Below are 27,767 nucleotides of genomic sequence, written 5' to 3' on the forward strand. Positions count from 1 at the left end.
CAACGCGCATTCGAGCACCGTCCATGCTAGAATGAGGGAAACGTTTGAATGCGTGTGGCTATTGTAAATAGCAAAACAAAAAAGGCACTCCGGCGTCACCATTGGACTTGCACGACATCACCTTCTCGTGATTTACTCGTTGCTACTGGCACACGCTAAGTTTTCTTCCCAGATCCTTTTGCGGGTGAGTTATTCGCCATGTTATCGTCTATTCCCACTAGGTTGTTTGCACGAAGGTCGCGGAGCCTGTCGCCGTGCAGGCGCGTTCTCCAAACTAGTTCAGCCACCCAGGCCTGTCAGACCATAATAAGAGAGCCACCGGCGGATAACAATCAGAACCCCATAGTGTCCACCTCCCGGGTGTCAAGACGAGGGATTTTGGCTGATGACACCGCTGACAGCGTTCACCAGTCGGTGCAGTACCACCACCTCGCCCCTAGATGGCTGTCAAGCCTGGAGAACCGCCGCAGCTCTTGGGCCGCGCTGGCCAACAGAGGGCGCAACAACATGTCCTGGGAGGATGGTGGTCAGGGAGCTGGAGGTGAGAATGGGGATACCGGTGCAGGCGGCAGCCCCTTGAGAGTGGCCTCGGCTGGTCTCCTATCTGCTGCTGCCGTGGCCTTCTGCCTGAAGAAAGACAGTGATGACAAAGGTAACTCAGACTTAAAATGTGCCCTGATTAAACAATAAATGTGTTCAACTCATTTTGTAGCAACGTGATGGTACACATACTACGGGGTGGCAAGAGAGGAGCAATCGCCGGCACCATAAGCAAACAATCTCTTCTCTGTCATTTGACCAAGGCAGAAAGATGTGAGAAAATGCCTTCCACAAACCACATGATAGAAATTTGTTTCCATGTACACTGGATGTCCATTTAGAAGGGGCAACTCCACCTCTAGGCGGAAATCGTTTTATGATTCATCATCCTTGTTCACAGGTTCCCCTGGAACCATGTAGATTTCTTCGAAGGAAGTTGAAAAATAACCTTTGGTGTGTGTGCGCCAGACACAACCCCAAATTCAACAATTTTTTTGTCAATTTTTCAGTACAAATCAGCTTTTCTGACTACGATGGCTTTAATTCCCCAAAACAAGATTTCATTTTAGGCCATATTATCCAGCCATAAGATGTACAGAAAAAAAAACATTTGCTGATGTTACAGTTTGGAATGGATATTCAACCAGCTTTATATGGTAGTATTTTTGTCAAACTCCCACATTGCTTATCTCAGCATTTTTGTATGCTCTTCCTATTTCATTTCACAAGGTGATGCCCTTTTGGAGGCAGCAAGAACCAATAGCCCCCAAGATGTGGCCAGGTAATGAACTTGTTGACCGCACATGCACACAAATTTTACATCTTAAGATATTTTTGAAATGCGAGGGACCCACACATGATGAGGAAAATTTTGCTCAGTGTGAGCTGTGGTGCTCTCCAGATGACCAATACAGCACACCATACTCATATTATGTTTTGTGCCAAGTAATCTCCTGAAACTAGAGTTCGTCATAGTACCAAGACTGACCTATGAGAGGTAGCACAGAGTATTCAGACTTTATTGAAAAATGTAATCCTCATTTTCTTATTTCTCAACAATTATGAAAAACTGAAGCACTTCAACAATATTCCAAGCACTTTCCTATTTACACTTAGGCATTTTCAACTTTTGACTAAATGTGTCTTGTCTGTTTCATGCTGCCCGTCAAGTCACTACGAATGTAAATTAACTGTATGCTAACGTCAGCACATTTACACAGGTATTGTGTTCATCAGAATGCATTGTTCCTTTCAAATAAATAAAAATAAATATAAAGACTGCCGGCTAGGTCGTGTTGATGCAGTCCCACCTGTAGACCAGTAGATGGCAGGAAAGGGTTGCAGTTGTTGGAGTACATCAGTGGGTTTTTGCATTTTGGGGGGTCTCCTTAAGCCACTTTTCATGACCATATTTATTTTCAATTGTACAGATAATGATTGCTGCTCGTGAAGTCGTTGTGCTATAGTTCTTCAGCACTATATGTACATTCAAGAGCTAATACTGAAATTTACTTCATCCATCCATCCATTTCCTGATCCATTTATCCTCACACGGGTCGCGGGGGGTTCTGGAGCCTAGCCCAGCCGTCTACGGGCAGAAGGCGGATGACACATTGAACTAGTTGCCAGCCAATCGCAGGGCACACAGAGACGAACCACCATCCACGTTCAAACTCGCACCTCGGGACAATTTAGAGTGTTCAATTAGCCTGCCATGCATGTTTTTGGAATGTGGGAGGAAACAAGAGTACCCGAAGAAATCCCAGGCAAACTCTACACAGGGAGGCCGGAGCTGGAATTGAACCCGGTACCTCTGCACTGTGAGGTTGACCCGAGGTTGTTGCGCTAATTTGGAAGAACTTATATAATGTCCATAAAGTTATACAAAAATTGGTCAAGCCTAATGCAGGTATTGTGTATTTATTTTGCACATACAGTGTACGTCCAATTTGAATATATTAATAAATTGCATGTCACAACAATTGTGTGTAACTATTGAAGCCATTTGCTTGAGGCAACTGGCAATTGCATGAGGAACTATTATAACAAACAGAGCGCCTTAAATGAAAGCTTATTAGCTGCCGCAAATGTTATTACTATAATTTTCCATTGATCTACCGCATGATAACTTTCTCTCCTGTTGTGTCTTGCAGTCTCACAATTAGCCAGCCAAAATGAACAGGACTCGAGCGTTATTGTGCCCATCTGTCGGGCTGGTATAATTACATCACACATTTTAAGTAATGTAAAGTTTACAATATAGTGTGTCACAATAAATGACTAGTCAAGAAAATGGAACATTTGTGAGATCACTTCTAAATGGCCAAATAGGAGTACAATACGTATTATGTCTTGTTGATACACTGGCAAAATTCAGCACTTGAATTTGCAGTGTGTCTGTGTGTTTATCCAAGCATGTCTATTTGCAAGCTTGGGTTACCTGTGCACATGTGACAGATGGTTTAGGTGAGAGTGCAAGCAGACAGATGTGTTAAGTGCTTTGCGGTTTGTCGAAGAATGTCAGGGTCCAGGGCGTGTCCGCTCAGACGACTGCTATATGGACTAAAGACATAGCCATTTACACCTATAGGAACTAAAAAAAGAAAGAACGCGCTGTGGTGCTGACATAGTTTTGAAGACCTGTAGTGCTGTGGTGAAGGTTTTGATTTCTAAACTTTTCAAGCATAACGTCCTGAGAAAAACAAATCAAGGCGGTGTGATGGAGGGTGACAGCCTTCCACCGCAAAGCAGAACATAATGGTCACTCATTTGTTCCTGCACAAGTCCTGCTAAGGTGGGGAAGCAGACCCCCCAGAGAACGGAGTGCCGATTAGACAGAGGCCATTCATGTTTACTATAAACAAACACACTGTCTGCCTGTACAGGCGTTACAGACAACAGATGGATACACACGCACGCGCGCTCTCCTTCATTTAGTACGGCATCGCAAAGTATTTGATGGCAGACCCTCAGGCACAGAAGTTAACACACACCTGGGTGACACACACTTTTTGGTTGTGGAGTTGTAGATAGAAACAGAATGTGCTGGTCCACTGCACACATTGACTGCAGTGTATGTACATTTTGTCGAAATAAGATTTAAAAAAAAAAAAAAAGCATTGTTATCTCATCTTTCTGGTTCATCTCCCACCAGACTGTTGCAGGAAGGGGTGGACCCAAATCATCGACACCGTCTTGGTTGGACCTCCCTTATGGTGGCTGCCATTAACCGTCAGCACAGGTGTGTGTGTTTGTATATTTGACTCGATAGTATTGCCAGCCACCAAATTGACAGGAAATGATCATAGCTGATGTACGTGACTGAATGACAGATCAACCTTTGGAGCCCCAAATAGGGTGCTGGTGGATCCAAATGTCACATATCAAAATTGTTTCAAACTTGTATTAAAACTGATCTAAGGTCGATTCATCGGGAACAGATTTTCCCATAAGAAATAATCAAAATTACTTACCGCCAAACTATCAAAATCATAACGAATATAATCCAAATTAGATACAGTATACTGACATTTTTAAAGTAACGTTCAATGGTCATAGATCACGAGTACGTAATATGTCATGGTATGCAAGTTGTATGACCGCTGTAGTATAACCGTTCAAATTTGGATGGAAAATCAATCAGCACTCAATCTGAACTACAATGACGAAGGCATCGGCTGATATGACTGATGTTGTATGGCGGTCTCATACATGATGGAAGACAAAAGGGCCGACTTTATGTGCAGGTAACCCTGTTAACCCATCAGAAACAAAACATTCTGAAATGTATTGGCCTCGGAGACATAAAACGTTTGAGATTCATCTGTGTGCAGCTGTCTCAAATCCAGTTTTGTTATTTTATCACATAGTTTATGCTCAAATATTTTTTCTCTCCTAAACTCCCACGCTAAATTAAAAAACATCTCCCTTGCCTCACTTATGATACGAACAATAATTTAGGAGTGAACATGTATTAATTCACAGGTTGGTTTGTGGCTACAGCATGTAAGTTCAATTTCAATATCTATTTTAAATATACCTTTTTTTTAAATTGTGGAAAACAGAGTCTCATAAATTCAAGTCAAACATAAGAGGTCGTGAAACAAAGAAAGCTTCAGAAAGTGGCCCAGGGAAAATTATGCCGTTCGTGTCTTGGTGTCCCATCTCCGAATCATCCAGCTGTCTGCTTGACTTATTGTGTGTGTCATGTCCCTGCTTGGGTTGTTACAGCAGGTCTTCTTTCAGAAGTGCAACTTTGAGAGTAACAGAAGGTCTTTACCCGGTCCCCCGTCTCTTGGTCCTACAAATTAAATTAGCCTGCTGGCCCCAAGAACACACACAACACAGAGAAGGGCCGAGGTTAAGACCAGGCCAAATCCAATTTCAGCACACACACCCCGCTGCCCCCCCCCCTTCCCTCCATCAAGAGTCTGTGGTCATTTTTTATTTTGTGTTCAGAAGACCCCACCTGCTTGTGAGAAACATAATGCGCAATTCAAATGTGAGCATAACATGAGATGAGCGCATATGCGGCAGAGTAACAAATGGCGCTGCACAGTTCCCTTATTGTACTGTATATTTGTCTCTTTGTTAGATTACCGCTTTTCTCCATTTCCTATTACTGTGTTTAAATATTAATCGGGACTTATTTTTGCATACACGTGATTTTCCAAAGTGACAATTGCGTCATATTACTTTCATGTTAGAGCATGTAAGCGGTGCGCGTGATGAGTGATGGCTAGTTTGTGTGACATGTTAATGATGCGGTGTGTCAACTGTTTTTTTTTTTCCGGTCACAAATTTGATGTTTATGTCCGTACTCGGGGTGGATGTGTGTCACCATGCGCGTTATGAGTGCTATAACTCAGCCAAGAGATGACACTCGTCTGTTTTTAATCCCGTCCTCCAACCCCCCAGTGAGCCGTCACTGCTGCAGGGAAGACGGAGCTTGGCTCGGCGCACATCCCTCATGCATCTGTTGTGCTCAGGGCGCACACGTACCACAAGTCTCAGTCAGCGTGAGCGTGCGCGTTAACGCACGCAAAGCCATGAAGAGTTTTTACACAATATCTTATAGGCCAAATGCCTATTACTCAGTCACACACTCAACTTTATTTGCGGCAGTTAAGTGAAAAGCCAGGGAACATTACTCATGACCGTGGTCTTGCCTGTAGCAGGTGTCAAAATGGACTAGCGACAAAATGATTCTAGCCCTCCTTCACATCGTGTTTGTATTTGCCTAGATGCGAAGTCCTAAACTGAATTAACATTGGAAAGAACTGTCAATTCTTCAGACGCATGAGTTGTGTATCAGAAACTAGGAATTCACTCTTATCTGCTTTAGGGTTTAGAGATGCAAGTAAAGCAACAAACAACAGTGTGTGTGTGTGTGTGTGTGTGTGAGAATGAAAGGTCAGACATTCGGTGGGTGGGCATGACTTCTTGACTTAACTTTGATGTGAGGCTAATTCAGGGAGGCACAGGGCCCGGCCCACTGTTTGCACTCTTAAACACACAATAGCCATCTCGATCTCTATTTCTCGACCTCCATGGTTCCTTCGCCGTATTCACGTGCACAATGAGCGCTTAGCCGGGTGTAACGCCTGTTGATCGTCCCGAGCTGTCTGCAGAGTGGCTCGATGGAGGGAGCGAACAGTGGCAGGATGAAACAAGCGAGCCAAGAATTTGGTTCTGTTCTGGATAGAAGGAAAGCGATCACTCTGGATCATCACCAGAGAACGGTGCCTATCAAATCATGATTATTTATTTGGAGCGACGTCACGTGATATTGTTTTGTTTGTTTAAGCTCTTTTAGCCGTTTCCAAATTGAAAATGTAAAAGATGAATTCGCCGGCTTCTGCCCACATTCCAGAATGTATTAAAAGCACAGGCGTGAAAGTGAGCGAGAATGGTTGTCTGTGTGCCTTGTGTTTGTCAGGCCTTTCGCCCAAAGTCAGCTGGAACAGGCTCCAGCTCACTTGTGACCCTGAGCAGGATAAGTGATATAAATTGGATGTATGGATGCTTGCACTGCAGTTAGCGTATGAAGTGCACACACTAGTTACTTGACATCAGCGCCAGTCTCTGTTGCTGTTAATTATTTACTGGCATGACTACCAACGATTGAACAATGACTGACAAGCCTGGAAATTACTACACAGTTGGAGCAACAAAACGGCAAGTCGGAGCGCAACAAAATTCGATAAAGTATGCAATAGATCCTAAAGGAAATTCACAAAATAGTGAAGTGGAGTAAATGAAGTCTGGGTCCAGAGACTTTGCCATGGGAGCCAACAAGTGGATGTACTCTACCTACTTACAAGAAAGCGAATCCGTACTTTGTGTCATTTCCAATTGATGCTTTAAATAACTTTCGTGAGACGCTGCAGTGATCGGTTAGTGCCTGGTTAAGTATAGGTCGCCTCAAGGTGAAAGGTCACAGTTTTGGCAGGTTGTGTATGACTGTATTCCTCCTTCGTATTGTGTATGACTGACGAGTAACGGAAGGCAAATAGGTAATTGGGCAAAACTGTCATATTTTTAAATCAGGCCGCTTTTGTTCACAACTTATGAGTCGCTCCTCCTGGCACCTAGTTGACCTCATGCGTGCAGCAGGTGAGGCAAGGTCAAGTGAGGTCCAGCGTCTGGGCCAGGTGGTCAGAGACATGGATGGTCAGTTCGACTCGGGTGTCTCTTGTGTTGCGGGTGAGAAGGAAATGTCTGCTTCCTGTCTTCCCTTCAGGGCAGGGGAAACAAAGACCCCGGTCGTTTGTTTGGCACCGAAGGAGCCCAGAGTTAGAGTATACCAACTCCAGCAGCAGCGTGTTTGTTCACCAGCCAGCCACATTTTGACCGCTTGCACTATATAATGATGTTCAATGCAAGAGTTCCAGTAAATCCAAGATGATAATGTCATTTGGGGGGTGCATCTCTCCGATAAACGTCTCGATACCCAGGGGTGCAATACGATTCAAGGACGGTCTGATTTTAAAGTGGAATGATTTTATTGGGTTAAATTTGATGCATTTGTATCTTTAAAATCCAAGATAAGCAATCAAAATATTGTTCCCCTCTTTCAACTTTATTTATGGAGCATTTAAAAAAAAAAACAATAACCAGAGTTGAAACAAATTACTTAAATCCATGAAACCATTATGCATGAAACCAAATCCATAATCCTAATTTAGCACCTAAAAGCCTTCCATTTTCTTAAAAGCTCACAGCGCGCCTTAAAATCCGATGCGCCTTGTGTATGGTCATTATGGTAATATTTCAACCCCAAAATGGCTCCAAAATGGAGAGTTCAACGTTAACGAGGCAACGTTATAACTTGCTGTTAAGTGAACTGTGTCGCTGCTTTATTAATTAAATAAGTTTTACTGACATATGATCGCTCTGTTGGCATTTCCCTGAGCGTAGCTCCATCTAGTGGATGCATTGTAGATTGCGTCTTATAATGCGGTGCGCCCAATGTATGCATAAAAATTACAAAATAGGCCATTCATTGAAGGTGCGCCTCATAATCCAGTGCGCCTTTTAGTGTAGAAAATACGGTCGTTTCAAATGTACCCTCAATGCAGAGTATTTAATACAGCCAAGGTCATGGTGTTGTGGTTTTGTCAGTGTATGTGTGTCGGTCAAGAATATCAGGTATGCAGCAAAATGAAAGAAATGGTAATTGCTTTTCGAGTTGAGAACTGCGTAATTGTGTCTTTGTGTCCCATTTTCGGCCACAGAGGCTCCTTTCTTAATCTTCTGTGTTGTCTTGTCATTGAACTGTTAATATGGTAACTGGTTGTCAGCAATTTGGAACAATTCCTTGTTCAACCTAATTAACCTCAACATCTCTTTTGGTTTGGCCTCAAAGTAGTGCTGGAACTTCTCCCAAATAAAGTTAGTCACTTGATCAGCAGTTAATTAGTAAAACTACACAAACTGTTCAAAAGCTCGTTAGGTTTGGCAGCATCCTTCTGATAATGAAATCTCCCACCCCCCCGCCCTTTCATCTTTTTAGCTGCACGTCGATCCTTTCATCCGTTGCTCCTCCTTTTCCTCCTCCACAGCTTTCCATTCTTTATCCCTGCCTGTTTACCTTCCTGATGCTATTAAACCTTTTCACGCCACCTCATTTCTTTGCACAGGCCTGCCTAGCCTCGTGTGACCAGCCCTCATAAGTTGCTTTCTCTGAGGCTGCATCGTCTGCGTGTTTGTAGAAGTGCTTGCAAGGGTGAAAGCGAAGCCCTACGTGGGTCACGCACCCCCCCCCCCTCCCCCTTGCCGGCCCGGTCACAGGGATACAGTAACAAAAGGGGACCCCCGATAGTCCTTTAGACCTCCTAAGCAAGGTCAGACACAAAGACGTAGCCAGCCGGTTCTCAGTGTTTTCGCTCTCTCCCACACATGTTCAAAGTACCACGAGGATGCTTCGCTTTGAAAGCAAGCATGTTGGAACTGGTTCACAGTGGAACCTCGAAGGTTGAACACAATCAGTGGCAGGATGCCAACCTGATTGATTTGTCCAGTAGCAAAATGGGATATTACGGTATCCACAGCAAAAAAAAAAAAAAAAAAAAAAAACTTCCATTTTGCCAGCAAATTTTTTGACCGAAAAAAATCGGCCCCTAACATGAACGGAAGCGAAACACACAGACACGCAAATGCATTTCAATTGGGAACATTGATCATAAAATGAGCTATGAACTTGAATCACGGAATGAATTAAATTTATGTCAAGGCACCGCTGTGCTTAGAATTTTTCCGAGGTTCTCAGAAATTGCTTCCCAATTGTACTTTTTATCGCTTAAGCAAATATCTATTCTTTGGATATGGATTTTATCTTCTTACTGGTGAATCAATTGTTACGGCTCACATCTTCAAATAGTGAGTGGCACGAATCCTCTTTCTGGTCAGCTATACAGTCCTCTTCTGTAGCACATCTATCAGCCCCATTACATTGCGGTCCACCTTGCCTTTGCGGTGAATGATCACTTTGCTCAATTTAAGCCGTTTCTGGCCTCTCGCTGTAACCATTTAGCTGAAAACGATCCATTAAGGCCTCTCAGGCTACATTAGACACTCATAGGTTTAATGATGGCCAGCAGCGTTCTGGCAAGGTTGATCGCCCTCTTTCTCTTTAGAATGGCCGACCGTCTATTTGCGGGTTGTATTTGTGCGTAGTCATGGCTGTGTCTCAAAGTCAATGCCACCATCACGTGCGTGTGTAGATGGAGCGACCGTACCTGGAATGTTCGTTACGTCACAGTGAATGGCGTTGCCAAGGTAGTGTGTGTTTGATCTAAAAGCCGGTACGCACCAATGAAGGACAAGGCCTATCCGCACCCCATACGTTGCCGGAAACTGGGTTGACCCTTTGCCCCCTTACTACATACTCCTATGTACATATGACGAGGCAGACTAGCAGACTTGTGTCTAGTGGTCACTGGGCTGTATCCACCATAACGAGACAGACAAGAGGTGAACCAAGCAAAGAGTCAAGGCCAACGTTCTTGTCTTTATGTCTGCCTTGAATGAGAGTTGCAGGCCTTTTTCCATATGCATGTGCATGGTCCACTCGCTCGATCCGCATCATTAGCACAACATGGGTGGGATTATGAAAACTCATCAGACCACATATAGAAGAGATTTTTTTAATGCTAATTTTTTTTCTCCAAATATTACGGCATCTTAAAATCACAACAATTATGTCTTTGTATATCGAACTGAATGCCATGAGAGAATTTGTACCATCATCTTAATGCTCATCAACCGTGGTGTGAAACCGGTTTCAATGATCCTCAAAGGTGATGGAGTATTTCTTTGAAATATCCAAACATCTGTGATACGCCGATCAGAAATAAGAGATATTCTTTAAAGGGACAATGTTAAAAGAAATTAGCATCACTGAAATGATGAAAATACAGTAAATACGTACAAAGCAGGTAGAAGTGAACGCAATTGTCGGTCATGTTTTTAATTTTATTTTTTTGTTTTTTTACATAATTCGCAATGCTTGGCAAGTATGTTCTCTTCTCCGCATGATATTGAAAGAATAAAATCATGCATAGCATTGCTTGCAATGCACTATAAGAACTCATCTCTACATGGGTGGATTTTGAGTCGATTAAATCAATCAATTATTACCTTTATTGGTAATAAAGGCGGTAGAAAGAGTGAAACTGAAATGAACAGATTTAAAACATGTATTAATAACACACTGGACTCAAGTAGGTTCACCTGTAATGACTTCCACTTTGGCGCCGTAGGGTCTATCTCAAAGTTCCGCCAGATTTGGGCCAAAGCCTCTCTCTCAAACTCGATTAAATTTATAGACATGGCTGTACTATTATCGCTACGTGTTAGATACCATGAGTATGTTAACGCAGGTCAACAGCAAGCCAAACTCATTTATTCATGAGCCAGGAAAGTGAGGTCTTGCTCCTTTATTACGGTCTTCTTGACAGCGTACAGTGAACAACTGTGACATCAGCTCAGTGAATTGTAGAGTCAAGTCAAGTCAACAGTATTTATAGAGCACTTTCAAACAGCCATCGCTGCGTACAAAGTGCTGTACATGGAGCAATTTAACATGCATAATAAACAGTAAGACAAATCGGTAATAAAGGCGGTAGAAAGAGTGAAACTGAAATGAACAGATTTAAAACATGTATTAATATTGTGTACACAAATCGTCAAGTGTTTAACAAGGGACATAAATGCAGCATGTGACAAAAAACGATAAACTGCGTTTTCGCAGCACTTTCGCATGCTAATTAGCTTGTTAGCACCGATTTAGCATCGTCGCTACGTCGTTAGCAGTACTCTGAGCTAGCGAGTTTCCAATAACAACAATTGAGGTAAAACAATCTCCAAAACACATTTCTAAATAATGATAAACACGAGCAAACTTACAGCCATTGCTTTCGAAGGTGAAACGAAAGGAGTATAACTCAGGAGGACCAGTTGCAACGACCACGGTCAGGATTTCTGTAATGACTCGTCTGATGAAACATGGTGTACCCACAATGCACCGCGATAACTAAATGAATATTCTAAACAGAATTCCTATTAATGAAATGACCCGAAACTTTTACTGTGGCCAGAACAATGGCCATTTCAAATATTTCAATGACAGTCTTTTTATAAACATAATCATTTGTTAGCAGTGACTTTTTTTTTTAAATTCATACTTTTTGCTATTTCCCAGGGTGGTGAAGGTTCTGCTTGAAGCCGGTGCTGACCCAAATGCTGGAGATCACTTCAACAATGTTTATGACACCTCAAGGGAGAGAGGCATCCATTCACTGGAAGGTAAAAATAAATAAATAAAACGTGTGCATTTGTTATCTCTGGCAGTGATATTACATATATATGAGTCGCAAGTGTACAAATAAGACTTATGAACCATTAGGGTTTGCATAAAGATTAGCATATACTGTATGCACATTTTATTTCCGGCGTATTATTCATTGCATATGGTCTCCACTAAGTAATGCACGTGTTATTTGTTTTCCTCCCGAGCTGCACATACAGTCACACATACACAGGCAGGGTGGCACTGACGGGCGCTTAGTCCCCTCCCCAACCTGTGTTGGATTTCTGCAGACATATTTATATGGGATATGTATATTGCAGACATTTATATGGCTGTCAGGTTTGAGTCCACGCGGGGCCAGCGCAGCGTGGGGAAGCGTTTCCCAGATGCACACTGATGGATGGGCTAGGGGGGCCTGTGCGACGCTTTATTGGGTTAGCTATGATTATCCTGCCCTGCCCCTCCCTCTCTCTCTATCTCTCTCTCTCTCTCTCTCTCTCTCTCTCTTTTTTCCTCCCCCTTTCTCGCTCTTGCACACACACACACACACACACACACACACACACACACACACACACACGCACACTGACACTGCAGAGAGGAGCTGTTGTTGAGAGGGATGCAGGAAGTGGAAGACTGATGAAGCACAGGAGGAGGAAAGGAAGACGGTGGGGAGCAGCAATGGATAGAGCAAAGTTAAAGATGAAGGAGAAGATGCAGTGATAGAGGGAGGGAGATGGGAGTTGGTTGAAATGTTAAGGGCGAGGATGCCAGGAAATGGATGAGACAAAGTTATTGGGATGGAGGGGTGTGGGTGCCGGGTTGGGGGCGGGGGCGCATGTGATGAAAGGAATTGATGGATGCCAAGAAGGAGAGGAAGGAGGTGGAAAAAATAAAGCAGGATGATGGAGTGGCAAAGATGAATGCTCTTATGGAAAATAGAAGTAAGGAGAAAACAATATGTATCTGTTGGTAGAGAGGAAGCACAGCAAAACGCAACTCTCCTTCTCGGCATCATTTTGGACAACTGTTCCAAAGCAAGAAACGGGGAAAGTCACTTTTGCACTTACCAACGCTGTTGTCATTACCACGCCCTGCGGAGATTTATCTGCGAGCGTGAATGGATGACTTTTCAAGTTGGAGAGAGTTTTTAAAGATTGAAAGGCTCCAGCTGTCAAAGTCTGCCACAGTCGTCCTTGATTTGTAATCATGTATGTTTCTGCCATTCTTGACCTCAGGACTTGCTTGTGAAAGTCTCTCAAATTCAAACATTTTCTACACTTGAATCTACTCAATTATACTTCAACCAAGTGCTTTCATGAAATAAAATCATCCGGATCCAGATACTAATCCAGATGAGTCTATTGTGTATAAAATCTTAACACAATACAATTGAGTAAATTCAAGACATCATTTTTTTTTCAGTGTGCTAACGTTCAACTCTCGTCCCCTTCCTGTAGTGCTGGTGTCCAGAGAGGATGAGTTCAGCACCAGACTCAGCAGCCGGGCTGGTTTCCGTGGCTGTTCAGCACTTCACTACGCCACACTCGCTGATGACCTGTGCAGTGTCCGCACGCTGCTCGAATTCGGTATGTCACACTCTCAACTGTCAATAAGAAGTATAGTTGTGTGTGTGTGGCTGATTCCAGAGTATTACAAAGCGCATTTGAAATTGATCACTTGCTCATACTGTGTCTTTTCTCAGCCCTGCTACACTCGCACCTGTCGTTGTCACACACACACACACACACACACACACATACACGTACATTCGAAGACCCCCGGAGGCAGAATCCCCCCCTCAGTTTCCAGGCGAGCAGCTCTTAAACAAGCCAGGCCTAGTTGAACTGTGACCTCCGCACAGAACATGCCCTTGGGGTAACACCACACTCACAGGAAGTGTGTCTTTTGTGTGTGCAGGAGTAAAATGTCTTTGTGCATCCAACCTGCTTTTTCATTGATTTAAACGCGTGTGTATTCATGAGCATTTATTTATTCTCGTCGGCATTTGTGGTTTATACTGTTTGCCTTTTACTGACTTTAACACTTTTTTGGGGGGGTGGGGGGGTCAAATTGCATCGCTACACAATCCCTACACCTCACAGCAAGTATTAATGTCTTGTTTATATTCATGATGGATGGTGTGTTCAAAGCCGCCTGCCCCATCTCACCCCTTGCTCCTGTGAGCACACTTAAACAAATCACCCTGTGTAACTCGATCAGATGCATACCCATAGATGCATTTTTGAATTAAAAAAAGGTAAGAACTTCCTCCAAGCCGAGACATTTGTTTTGGACCAAAATTGGATTAAGGCTGAGTATTACTGTTTCCTGTTGGGCCCCATCATTGCTCGGTTGGCGCCACTATCATGACCAATAACCATCTGGACATCGTTGTGGTCACAAACGCCACACTTTCCATTTTGAGTTTTGAAAAAGACCTTGTTAAGTCAATTCAGAGATTTGTTTCTGAATACATGATATACTGTACATGTTTGTAGACTTTTATCATTTCCACCTTTACAGTATATCACACCATCTCACACACACACACACACACACACACACACACACACAAAAAACAACTTATGAAGCCACAGCTTCAGGACATTTTGATGTGTGTGCCATGTATGGACACTTTGTCCCATACATTGTTATTTCCCCTGTGTTAATGTGGGGCCAATCCTACCGTAGTTGCCTTGGGTTTGCTCTTTTGGCCTTAGTTAGTCCTGCACTCACATCTCCATCCATCACAGTCTCCTGGCTTCACCCTCGGGTCCCTCCGCACACCACAAGTCCCTCTCCCTACCTGCAGTTTTTCCCCCAGGCCCCACATCAGGCCTCCGGCCAGGGGGGGGCACTCCGTTATGGACGTCTCTGTATGTGTGGTGGTAGGCCAGAACGGGCACACATGCTCAGAGACGCACACAATGCAGAAACAAGAACGGACACACACACACATGCGCACACAAAGACCAGCAGGAGCTCTCTCTGGCCAGCTGCTGTGAAAGAGAAGGCGGAGGAAATAGGAGAGGGGAGGGCACCCCTAATAGGCATAACTAAAGCACTCCTAATGAAGGGATCCTCTGTGTGTGTGTGGGGGGGGGGGTCAGCCGTGGTGTGGTTGTGTGTGTCGTTAGTGTTGATCCAGTTATAAAGTGCTATGGCCCAGAGGGTTGGCCTGATATTAAAGCCCTAAATGATGCTATTTATTATGTTGTGCGTGTGCGCGCGTGCGCACGTGTGCCTTTTGGTGTGCCTGCGCACCCACCTTATTGCTTTCCTCCCTTCATGTTTTTCAGTGGGGCGTGCCGGTATATTATTGTTAGAATCAATATCCTCATGAGCAGGTCACAATTTTTAGGGGTTTATCGATGTTATTATTAGTCTCTGTGGTGGTTGCTCGGACAAAGCAGGAAAACGCTCCATCTGTATTGATCGCACACATTGAGAATGTTTGAGGGCTGCTTACTCATCTGATGCCTAGCGATGTCCCGTGTCCATTTGTCGGTATATACTTTTTGTCATGAAAGTACAGTATTAAAAATAATAATATTCTCATAAAGCCTTTAAAGTTGCACAATTATCCAGCTTTGCACAATCTACTTAAGGTGGTAAAGAACCTGTTGGACTCGAACTGAACTTTTTTTTAAATTGGTCCACATGATCGTACAATTAAGATAATTTTCACATGCAGTGCATCTGTATTCACAATAATCACTTTTTCCACATTTTGTTACAGCCTCCCACACGGCACCCCAAAATGACAGCATGAACACAGATTTTATATTGAAAATGTATCAAAAGTAAAAACAAACAAAAATGTAAACCAAAATGATAATAATATTAAGAAATTGTAGAAAAGTATTCACAGCCTTTGCTGTGACGTAGGAGACGGTGTTAGTCATCGGCACACGTTGCAGATATGAAACCCCCCCATTGGGTCACTGCATGGTCCGCCTGCTTCACTGCGGTTAGCCTGTGTGACCCCTGAGCCTGTGTGACCCCTTAGTTGACTTTTTTATCGACATTCTGAACCTGCTGCTGAGGTGGTGGCTGAAAAAGCGGATGCTTTTCTTTAAATTGACAACCTGCGTTCCATGTGTGCTCACATACAGGTGCGAACCCTCTTCAGACCAATGGTTTAGGACACACGGCACGCGCCTATGCCAAAGAAGGAGAAGTGAGCACACTTCTGGAGGAGTGGGAGGGCAAGGTATACACACACGCATACACATGTTATTTAGTACAGCTAGGCAGAATGTGCAGGCAATTAGAACGACGTTGCTTTGAACATGTACAAATGTCTGTTTCCTGCTCAGTTAATCTGTTTTATTGACGTGCATCACACGGGCACACACAAACACTCATCGGGAGGTCCTTACATGAATGGCAGCTGCTATGGAGAACCAGGGATGTGAGAGCTGGTAGAGGTTAACTGGGGTTAAAACCTGGTCCAAAAGTTGAAATGTGATCCATTGTCACTGCTCCGCGGAAGCCACCGATGTCCAATTTGGTCAGTTTCATATTTTCTCTCCACGTGAGTCTTATTTATGAATTAGTGACCTGACCTAAAATGTTGATAGTGTTTTGCTCTGGTGCTACGGCTGTATATAAACGTGTGTTAATATCGACATGCATCTCCACCACTGTAACAATCCGTAGAGTTATGATGTTATGTGCAGTGCCTTGTTTTCATCTTACAAGACTGCACAAATAGCCTAGCGTGGAACAGGCCTTAAAATCGCACGAAAACATGTAGGAGGAACCGTCACTCTACAGGCTGGAAAGCGACACGCACATCCATGAGAGTGAAGACCGAAATGCTGAAATAAGCACGCAATCTCAACTCTATCCGTTTTTCCATCTAGTTCCAGGAGGCGCAGGCTCGCCGGGAGGCGGAGGAGAGAAGGAGGTTCCCCCTGGAGAGGAGGCTGAAGGAGCACATCATCGGACAGGAAGGCGCCATCAATACTGTGGCTTCAGGTGACTAGACATTTGTGTGTTCGTGTGCATGTGCATGTGTGTGTAAAAAGTCACAGACTCATAGCCGATTATTGTGCTAGAGCAGGGGTCCCCAAACTACGGTCCGCGGGCCGGATACGACCCGTCAGCACATTTGGCCCGGCCCTCTAACCCTCCTGTTGTTCTCGGGTCAAAATGACCTGTCACTGTGTGCCCCCAAAAACCCCCTAAGTGCAAACAGCTGTGTCTACAAGCCTACTGGAACCTACAAAAGGATTATAAGGAAGGAACACAAAAACTTTAAGAGACTGCTCATATGTGTTAGAGAGATTCTGTTCTGACAACTGAGCTGAACTTTGTTAAGATTATGCATGGCACAACAGAAAGTTAATGTTCCATGGCTTTTTTTCTATGAAGAACCCAGAGAGAGTTATTTAGTTAGTACTTACTAGCTAGTTCGCCGCCCTCCGGGCGGCTCATCAGCTAGTTCCTGCGGAAGGCTGGTAAGGTGGGCCTTCGGCCCACAAAAGTGTTGTTGCTTGGTTCAACTTTTTGTTCATCTTCATTGCTTATTGCGAAAATAAAGAGAGGTTTAGCTCTACTAAATAACTAACAATTTCATTGCAATGCTTGTGGGTAGACAACATTTTTTCGCTAAGATGCCCGTGCGATCGTAGTGAGCCACTGCCTGAGCGGCGCAGTGGCGGCGCGCAGTGGCGGCGCGCAGCGGCGCGGTGAAGTAGGTACGTTTTGAAAAGGGACAGACGGAAGGACAGACCGCGTGCGGGACGACGCGCAATATATATATAGATTTCCTGTTTTTTCTGTGAAGAACTCAGAGAGGGTTATTTAGTTATTATTTATTTCATTAATAGTGCTATTATTTGTTTCCTGACTTTTTTTCTGTAAAGAACCTGGAAAGGGTTATTTGGTTATGTGTGGCTTTCTGGAAAACAATATATTTTTTTAAGCTCCCCTACGATCATCACACTTTTTCTGTTACAAACTAACACCGGCCCCCCATCAGAGAAGGGAAAGGTTATGTGGCCCTCACAGGAAAAAGTTTGGGGACCCCTGTTCTAGAGCGTTACATGTAGCTCAGTGCTTCACGAACACTTGCTCTTAGGCGCACTTTGTTTCCTTTGTTGTGTTCCCTTTCTCTTTTTCTCCCCTGCCTCGCGGTCCTCAAGTAAGAGGCGGGTTCAGACAGACCGGTGGATGCTGTAATTGGTTAATTGTGATGAATGTGCTGTCTGTCAGATGCAGTACACAGGTGCTGTTTGTGTGTTTGTGTGTGTGTGTGTGTGTGTGTGTCTGTGTGTGAGACAGCTGAAGGAGGCCAGGCTCGGAGCCGCCAGTTAACACGATTACTATGAGAGGAGACAAACTACAGACTCCCCCATCCTCCCCCATTTGGCTTTCTCTCCTCAATCTTCCATCTCCATCACACCCACTCCTTCTCCACCCCCCCTTCTGCCTTTTTCCTACATTTGCTTCATTGCCTCCATGATACCTATAGAATCTTTGCATCAGCCTACAGCAGTGGTCACCAACATGGTGCCCGCGGGCACCAGGTAGCCCGTGAAGACCACTTGAGTAGCCCGCCAGTGCCTGGACATTGTGATTTGCTAGTAGAAATTATGATTTAAAAATGCAAACATTGGCAGTACTGTGAGACATTTCGAAACACGATCAAAGTCTGACAATTTAAATCATCAAGTATTAAAAATAACACATCCTCATATTATTGAAGGTATTTTGGACAAATATGTTATTTCAGACGTGTATCAATTTGGTAGCCCTTCACACAATCGGTACACATGAAGTTGCTCTCACCCTCAAAAATGTTGGTGACACCTGGCCTACAGGAAGTAACGCTCTTGCAGTTTGCTCTCTTTTGGAAAGCCGCGCTACAAAATTATGGAGTCAGTGGGAGTTGATGTTTACCGTGAGGGCCAAGCTGCCGATCTCTTGCAGGTCATTCCAAAGGTGTTTGAAGCTTGGTTTGATGGTGTTGATTGAGCTCCGGTTTCCACTGAAGTTTTTCCACACCGACCTCGTCCGCTTTTATGGACAATGGGAACATTGACAGCGGAGGCGGTGATTAGTGCAAAGAGGAAGGGAGGATGAGTTAGAGCACAATAACACAGCAGACAGTAAAGAGCTGATATTACACCAGGCATCCAGAGAGGCCTGGTATTGATCCGTGTGCGTCTGTCCGCGTGTGCGCAAGTGAGGCTATGTGTTATTTTTATGATGCTGCAACTGTTTCAGTTTAGATTTTGCAAGCTAATCAACTTATCTCCCAAAGGTGGAACCGAAAACGGTTACGTTTAATAGCTTTGTCGGAGCAAAAGGCAATCAACCGGCCGACAAAATTGCTCTGGTGAGGGAAATATTAATGTCGCTAACCAATGCTGCATGACCTCAAGTGTGTAAAACAAAAATAATAATAATAATAATAAAATAAAATTAACACAGACCAGGTCACAGGGAATCACAGGTTTTGCTTTGTGTGGCGAGAGTGAGTCATGGCTCTTTGGGAAGGTGATAAATGGTCGCTGTTATCCTGGCAAATTGTCCTGAAAGCCATACAAGACATTGATAAGGGAACAGTTTATTGATCCCAGAGATGTTTTAAAGTCACCACACACACACACACACACACACTCACACGCAGAAGAAGAAGAGGGAGAGAGCGTTTTTGGAGTACCTGAGTCTGCTGATACAGTCATGATCGAATACCACCAAGAAGGGAGAAAGAAAAAACACCACCCATCCAAACTTCTCTATTTTCTTGTTTTTTTATTCATTACAGTAATGATTTTCCTACATCGAGCCTTGCTACTGTGCACAAATAGGTGTCATAGAACGAGTCTTAAATGGTTGCAGCTTGACTGAACAACAAAAATTTATTTTGGTGGAATCCCAGCTCTTGTGCGGGCGCTTATTGTCCTGAAACATGACGTTGCGCCACATAAAACTAAGCAGCTGGTGATCTATTTGTAACTCGGAAATATTTTGTCACTTTCGGAATGAAGAAGTGAATGAAACGATACCTGATATGGATCAGCTGAAAAGTACAAAGGATATGATTGGCTCCAATTGCTCATCACACCATCAAATCATGACAGCGCGAGTAAGAAATAGATCGCCCCCATGATCACAATTAGTTAAATTTCACTCTTTTTTTCCATATATATGTCCTCTTGGTCAGTCCATTTGTGTTATTTTGACAAATTATTGACAAATCTCAAGTGTTTAAAATGACTCGCTCTCTTTGAAAATGCAAGATTAGCGTAGTTGTGATATTTGAGATGTTAAAAAAAAAAAAAATCAATAGAACCCCTCCTCAATCAAGCCAATGGAAATTGTAACCCGATTTCCACGGTATGTCTGGTACATCTAACTTTTGGAGTACACCCGGCGGGATTAACCGCGGATCATCCGATCACGCATCTCCAGTTAAATTTGTCGACGCCGAGTTAATAAACAACAGCCACACATCGTGACGTGCTGCTGTAGCGATAACCGAACGATTTACTCCACGGATAAAGTCATGCATCGACGATCATTTTATGTCTTGACAAAGGAAAACTTTGGTGAATGGCCAAATACTTTCTCTCACGCATACAGGCCCGCAGCGACACACGTACACCAAGCGCAAATACACAAACACACAGGAAGCAGGTTAAATTGATCCAGGTTTAGCTCTCAGGGCTAAGAGTTATTGAAGAGAATCATCCCGCTATAATCATGTTAGAGACGACCAGACCTGCCCAATACACACGCTCGTGCGCGCGTGAGTGAGCGAGAGAGTACTCATTTGTCGTGTGCCTCCTTTCTTTCTGTGTTCTTGTCAGGCTCCTCTGAGAAATGTCAATGCGTCCTTCTGGCAAAGTCGCTCTCAATCAGCTAAAACGCGCACAGAAGGTTACGCCGTCATTCGCGCGGCCATTGATAACGCAGACGGGAGCTTGTCACGTTTCATCTTCGCGGCCGGCTCTGACACACTCGTTTGTTTCTCGGCCTCGTTCTCTGTCTGCTTATCTCCCATCGGCCCTCTTTATCTCTCTGCCCCCCCTCTCCCTCCCCTTTTCCACCCATTATCTGTGTTCCTCTGCGCATATCTCCATCTTTGCCTCCATCATCATCATCATCTTTCCACCTCTGCCAAGTATTGCTTCTTGACAACGAGCAGTTATTCCTGGCTACTCTACTTTAGTACTTGTGCAGGAAGTAAGCACCACCAGCGGTACTTCGCTGCAGCAGCTCGAATGCTTCGTAATTGAGCAGGAAATGTTTCATAATGCGATTTCACTCAAGTATATGTGTAGGTAGCCTCTCCATCTGCGTGGGAGAAATACAGCGCGGTACATTCCACACTCAAAAAGAAAAGGCCCATTGGGTGTGGTTAGAGCCGGTCCTCATGTATTGAGTCTAGAGCGGGTTTAAGCGACTGGCGAAACTGCGAGCGGCCCCCACTTTCAGCAAGTAGGTGGATGCCACGTGAATCAAGTCTTCAAACTTGTCATGATTCCAATCACACAGAGTGCGAACACCGTCTCATGCAAATGAGCCACTGCTCACCGCACCCTCGTCTGGCGGAGCTCTTCGAGCCCTGAATTAAAAAAAAAAAAGTGTGAAACACCGGAACAATCATAAAGATGGTTAAAGTATTAATTGTGTTTTCAACCATGGATGCGGCAGCTCATCAAAGTCGCCGAAAAGCACGGTGCACCGCATTTGCGACCTAAGCCACTTTCTCCTGATCATATATTGTAACCGCATGTCGTGATAATCCAAATTCTACGTTCTGCTGAAATGCAGTCGTCGTCGTCATCAAATATATTAAAGAGTGACCTAATAAAGAATCTATCGATCTGTCAGAGATCCGAGGCGCCAGATATATGTCTCGTTGTCGCTTCGGGGTTGTAGTACTTTCACACTGCAGTCTGATATTCAGGCTCTGAACAGTCACAAGAAAATTGCGTAAAGCAAAAAAAAACAAACAAACAAACAAACACATTGAAACATCAAGACCTGCCATGTGCACGTCGCCTAAATTCTTGAGTGGGAAACCACAGCAGATTCACTCCTGACTTGGCCGCTGTGAGGCTCATCATCCTGCCTTTGTGTACGTGCGAGTGCGGTTGCTGGGGTGATGGCAGGGTTGGGTAGGCACTCCTCTTTAAGCGAGCGTGCGTGCGTGTGTGTGTGTGAGGCTGCGATCCATGCTAAACTGATTTTGCCATGGCCGCGCCAGGGAGGCTAACGCAATTACTGCTGGCTAATGGCCCCGCTGACTGTGTGTGTGTGGGGGGGGGGGGGGGAGGCATTGTGGGTAGCTTTCTGGAGGTCTCTCGTATTGCTCGCTCACTTTTCGCTTTTCTCGTCTTCTTTCTGTCTCGCTCTGGTCTTGTACCAAAATGTATCTGACCCGTTCCTCATCCCTGCGCTTTTCGCACCCCTATAGCAAAGTTTCTGGGATGGCAGCCGCCGTTGGGTCAACTCAAGCCAAATGGGTAGAAAAGTCAACCAATGGGATTTTTTTCTGATATTATCTGCCTTTTCTCGCTCTCTCTCTCTCTCTCTCTCACTCTCACTCTATCTTTCTCACTCTGTCGGTCTCTGTGTGTCTGCCTGTCTCACTCTCTCTCACTCTATCTTCTCACTCTGTGTCTGTCTCTCTCTCTCTCACTCTCTCTCACCCTTCTCACTCTGTCTGTCTGTCTCTCTCTTTGTCTCCCTCTCTCACTCTCTGTCTTCTCACTCACTGTCTCTCTATCTCTTTCTGTCTCTCTCTGTCTCACTCTCACAGCCATCAGAAGGAAGGAGAATGGCTGGTACGATGAAGAGCACCCGCTTGTGTTCCTCTTCCTGGGCTCATCGGGAATTGGTAAATCACTTCTCTGATTACACCCCAACACTTCCTCTGCTCGTTTGTTTTCATGAGGCGATGGCAAAAAAAAAAAAAAAAAAAAAAAAACTCTCGTCAGCCTCTGAAAAGCACACTGCCAGAATAAGCACTGCACAAAATGTACACGCATGTGCCAATTGTCAATCTATCAGTCTCCTGTAAGACTGACAGTTGCTATTCCAATATTACCTTGTCAGGGAAGAAGGGGTGTTGCAGCGTGAATGGAAGAATGACAGCGGATGACATTATAGAACAGGGCGATTGCCAGAAAAGTTTGAGATGGTGAAATGGCAGGCCAGAGAGATAGATGAGGACCCACACTGTTCATAATTCTCCGTTGCCTTCGGCGACAGTGACCGAGAGTCATCAATATTAAACGCGGCGACAAGACACACACATGCGCGCATCTGCATACCAAACACAAGACATCAATATCTAATATGAGCAATTTTATATGCTGAATATTTTGCAGACAATCATGAAGTGACCTCCTCGAGATGATTGAAATCTCTCTTAGAGCTCACCACTGATATTTAGCCAAGCACTTAAAGATAGATCACCCTTCTGTGCAGCATGTTTTCTTTCCTTTTTTTAGGTTTCCCGAAAATGTCTTTTTTTTTTTTCAGGGAGCGGGGGGTATAAAATACTGCAAAATTATTAGATGTGGGTTCTTGACCAATGAAGTGGACTCTCTCTTTTGCGTGTTGCAGGAAAGACCGAGTTGGCCAAACAAGTGGCACGCTACATGCACAAAGATGTCAAAAAGGTGAAGTCACACTTACACAACGCACTCGCACACCTCCGGCAAGGTAACCAAAATATTCCGTACAGCTATCAGTCTGATGTCATGGTAGGATTGTTGGCAGCTCTTGCATTTGAGGTCATTATGTGGTGCAGATGTCATGTGTATTACATATATATGCGTATGTATGCGGTATATGCGCATATAGTTCGAAGTCAATCTGTGAAGAATTATCATCGAAAGGTTTCCCGCCATGGAAGAATGAAGTGGCTTGCTTTCCATGACAGATGTTATGTAGTTGCAGTTGACCAAGAGCTACGGAATATGCTCCCCTCAGTGCACCAAGCAACTTGTTCTCTCTTTGTGAACCATTGTGCCATCACAGGGTTTCATCCGGATGGATATGTCCGAATTCCAGGAAAAACACGAGGTATGTTGCTTTTACACTCTTCTGGTTCAATGTATGAATACGAGACCGTATATTTACAGGCAGATTTTGTCCAAAGACTTGCATGGGTTCCCTTAAAAAAAATTCACCCGAGAGTATTTTTTTTTTCGCACGGGATTCGGGTTAAGGTCAGCTGCTTTAAGATTATTTCATTTCATCGTCCTACAGAGTACGGCTGCGCTCACATTCGTTTATATGAGCATAGCCGTTTATTTTCCTCGTACAATATTGGCTGGTCTGAGATAGAAAATAATGAATCCACAATAACCAAAGTAAAAAGTTGCGGTTTTGCTTTTTCAATGTGTTTGTTTACGTGGGTCGCAAAATGTCAATTTTGTCTCGCCAATTGCAATACGAACCGCTTCTTTCGAGCCGTGATGAATTCTAATCTTTCTAACCTGCATCTTTTCAGGAAGCAGATGAAATCTGGCCTCACACACATGTGCATTCGATTATCCTCACCTTCATTTAGGTTTGCGTAATCCTTTGTATTTCATGACACGAAGACAAGTGAATGGTTGTTTGGCGACCAGTCCGAGTTGTACCCAGCCCGTTTGCCCTAAGGCAGCGGAAGCTCCGGCTCACCCGTGACCCTGAACAGGATAGGATATAGAAAAAGAATCAATGGCTGCTGTTCATTGGCCAACAAGTCCTTGTCCTGTATGTCTGCCGACCACAGGTAGCCAAGTTCATTGGATCACCACCAGGATACGTTGGACACGAGGAAGGAGGTCAGCTGACCAAGCTGCTGAGGGCGTGTCCTAACGCCGTCGTCCTGTTTGACGAAGTGGATAAGGCTCACCCCGACGTCCTCACCATCATGCTGCAGCTCTTCGATGAGGTTTGTTGCGCAAGTAGAACCACACACACACACACATCGTCATGTTATTGGAGTTGTTAAAAGGCCATTTGTGGTGCCCCCTAACCCCCCCAGGGTCGTCTTACGGATGGCAAGGGCAAGACCATCGAGTGTAAAGACGCAATCTTCATCATGACGTCCAACGTTGCGAGTGATGAAATTGCCCAGCATGGCCTGCAGCTGCGGCAGGAGGCGGAGGAGGTCACCCGCAGGAAGCTGGCAGATAATCTTGGTGAGAATATCTCATTTGGGCTTGTCACACCATGTGGGACAGCGCGAAGCACTGTTGCACCATCCACTGGTACTTCAACTTTCAAGTGCCCCATCTTAGGAATTTCCGGTGTTAAGCTGTCACTTTGTTTTTTTGTCTTATTTTATTTTGGGAGTTTTGGTTTTGTGTTGTTATTTTTTTTACAAGCCAAAATTGGAATAAAACTCAAGTTAATTGGGGAAAAAAATAAGAATTTGTCAGGAAAGTCGCATTCACTGATGCACTTTCAGCCGTTTGATTGAACCAGACATCCAATCAGACGTGGGCACGGCCCTTTGAAGGCACACGCCCATTAATTGGCCATTAATGACACTTTATCGTATTATCTTTGTCCAAGACCGAACATTGGGTGCAGCTTTTGCATCGCACCTCATTTGTGCAAGCGGTCATCATGTTGTGACTGGTCAGTGTGTGTATTTCTGTTGTGGATTTCCTCAGAGGATGTCCAGAAAGGTGATGACATCACCATTTCCAGACATTTTAAGGAGTCTGTCATTCGACCAATCCTCAAGGTAACTTTGCACTTTAACCTGAAAAGGCTACTTGGATATCAGCCTTCAACTTAATTCCTGCGTGCCCGCTTAGGCTCATTTCCGGAGAGACGAGTTTCTCGGTCGGATCAATGAAATTGTCTACTTCCTGCCATTCTGTCATTCGGAGCTGCTCCAGCTGGTCGGCAAGGAGCTCAGCTTCTGGGCTAAGAAGGTACGTGGAGCAGCAAGTCGAGTCAGTTGGCGACGAACACATTGTTAAGTGAAGAAGTCTCACACAGTGCCGATCAAAAATGAACATTTCTTTGTCAAGGAGGAAGAGCTTATACAAGACCTTCTGTTTTTATCATAACATGACATTGTTCAAATGGGCGTCATTGTACGATATATTTGCGTCGAAATGAGGTGTTCTGGGTTGTGTACATCATCCTCGCCGAGTGAAATGGTTAACACGTGTCGCTAAATGAGCAGCACCGATCGTTACTTTTGATTAGCATTGGATAAAAACCCATTAGGGGAGTGTCGATTAGAGCTGGCAGAATTGCCGCTGGATGTCTTATCTTTTGCGTCTGCATTAGTCATTCCTGTCAGAATGTCTTTCCTTCCACGTTTGCGCGCCAGCTGACCTTTCTTTCCTTTTGTGTGCGCCGTCCTTAGGCCAAGCAACGCCACGACATCACCCTTCAGTGGGATCGGCCCGTCCTGGACCTGTTGGCGGGCGGTTACAACGTGCATTACGGAGCGCGCTCCATAAAGCACGAGGTGCGCGAGATATGAATAATATGTGTTGACAGGTACCAGAATGATCTGATCTGTGTGTGTGTGTTAGGTGGAGCGGCGTGTGGTGAACCAGCTGGCGGCGGCCTACGAGCAGGAACTGCTGCCCAAAGGCTGCACGCTGCGCCTCTGCGTCCAGTCGGACGGCCGCGAGGAGCAGAGCGCTTCCAGCCTGCGCCTGGAGGTGGTCGGGGAGGACAGCTCGGCCAGGACGCTCGACATCCGCCCTCCGCTCAGTCCTGAACATTAAAACGGTTGTGAAGGTCTTGTAGTCATAAAAGTATCTCATGTCACCGCCTCTTGTTTCGTTACACATGTACAGTCGTACGTTAGCATACAAGTGCTTCAATTTAGGAGGGCAGGCTTTTTTGCCTTTTATCTACACCACATCCTCTCAGACTGAGTCAAACCATATTGAATCGGACTCCTATCGAATCGTTCCACTTTAAAATAAACTGGTTGGTGGGTGTGTGTGGCCAGCTTTTTTTTGTGATGATGCCCCTTGCACGTGGGCAAGGAGAGCGACAGTGGTAGGCATTTTTAGCCATTTATTGGTCAGGAGACTCAAACACCGACTAACAAAGGCGCCCAGATGCTCACAATGAACTCTTAACTGGCCATACGGCCGCCATCGTAGGGCGTCACTTTTCAAAACTACAAGATGTACAATAAGTACACTTTGTTAAAACAAGTTGATTTCTTCAGGGCCACGTTATATGTTAGGTTTTTAAACAATATGGTGGTATTTTTATTTACTAAAAACAAATGCAAATGTGGAGGGAGGTTCGAACAGATTAATGGCATTTCAACGAGGAACATTGATTTGATATTCGACTAAAGTGAATTACGAGCTTGGTCAGGGAACAACTTGAACTCATGCGTCAAGGTACCACTGTACTCGCAAATTAGACGAGGAACATCCGATCGTTTTAGAGCCCAGTTGTCCAAGTTGTCTGGTGCTTCATTCATCGCCAATATCTCATTCATGTGACGCATCAGATGACACATTAGTAGCTGTTAGACCACAGTGATGATTCAAATGTTTGTAAGATATTGACAAGTCACAAATGGATGTTGATTTGCAGGCAGAGCTGCGGTCGTTAAAAAAAAAACTACTGAAAGATTATTATTTCAATTAGAGGATGAAGAGTGATCTGCTGTGGAGGATTGTTTTTCTCAACGAAAAAGATGGTTTAGCCGCCTGTTGTTCACTTTCACAAACGTCCACTCAAATGAAATCCGATGACGTTATTATTATATATGCTGATGATGCATGCTAATTGCCAGGAGTTACGTCAACATGAGAGTAGAATATTCACACAAATGGATGCATCGTGACTGTTTAATCGAGTCACGTGATGGAGCCACATTTGTCCCATTCGTGGGTGTGCATGCGCACCAGACTCCACGCTGGAAATAAAAGTCAGCACAACAAAAAGCAAA

General features: G+C 44.4%; 1 protein-coding gene across 1 annotated transcript; it reads left to right on the plus strand.

Moving 5' to 3' along the window:
• On the plus strand, positions 1-27,767 carry clpb (caseinolytic mitochondrial matrix peptidase chaperone subunit B). The gene is made up of 16 exons (XM_052078235.1): positions 1-652; positions 1,270-1,321; positions 3,695-3,781; positions 11,744-11,847; positions 13,312-13,440; positions 15,970-16,067; positions 16,723-16,837; positions 22,638-22,715; positions 23,447-23,502; positions 23,864-23,908; positions 24,606-24,767; positions 24,861-25,017; positions 25,495-25,568; positions 25,642-25,761; positions 26,205-26,309; positions 26,377-27,767. Exons 1-16 carry the CDS (start codon positions 199-201, stop codon positions 26,572-26,574), a joined length of 2,034 nt encoding a protein of 677 aa, XP_051934195.1. The 5' UTR covers positions 1-198; the 3' UTR covers positions 26,575-27,767.

This window comes from Hippocampus zosterae, chromosome 10 (genome assembly GCF_025434085.1).
Source record: "Hippocampus zosterae strain Florida chromosome 10, ASM2543408v3, whole genome shotgun sequence".
Classification (NCBI taxonomy): domain Eukaryota; kingdom Metazoa; phylum Chordata; class Actinopteri; order Syngnathiformes; family Syngnathidae; genus Hippocampus; species Hippocampus zosterae.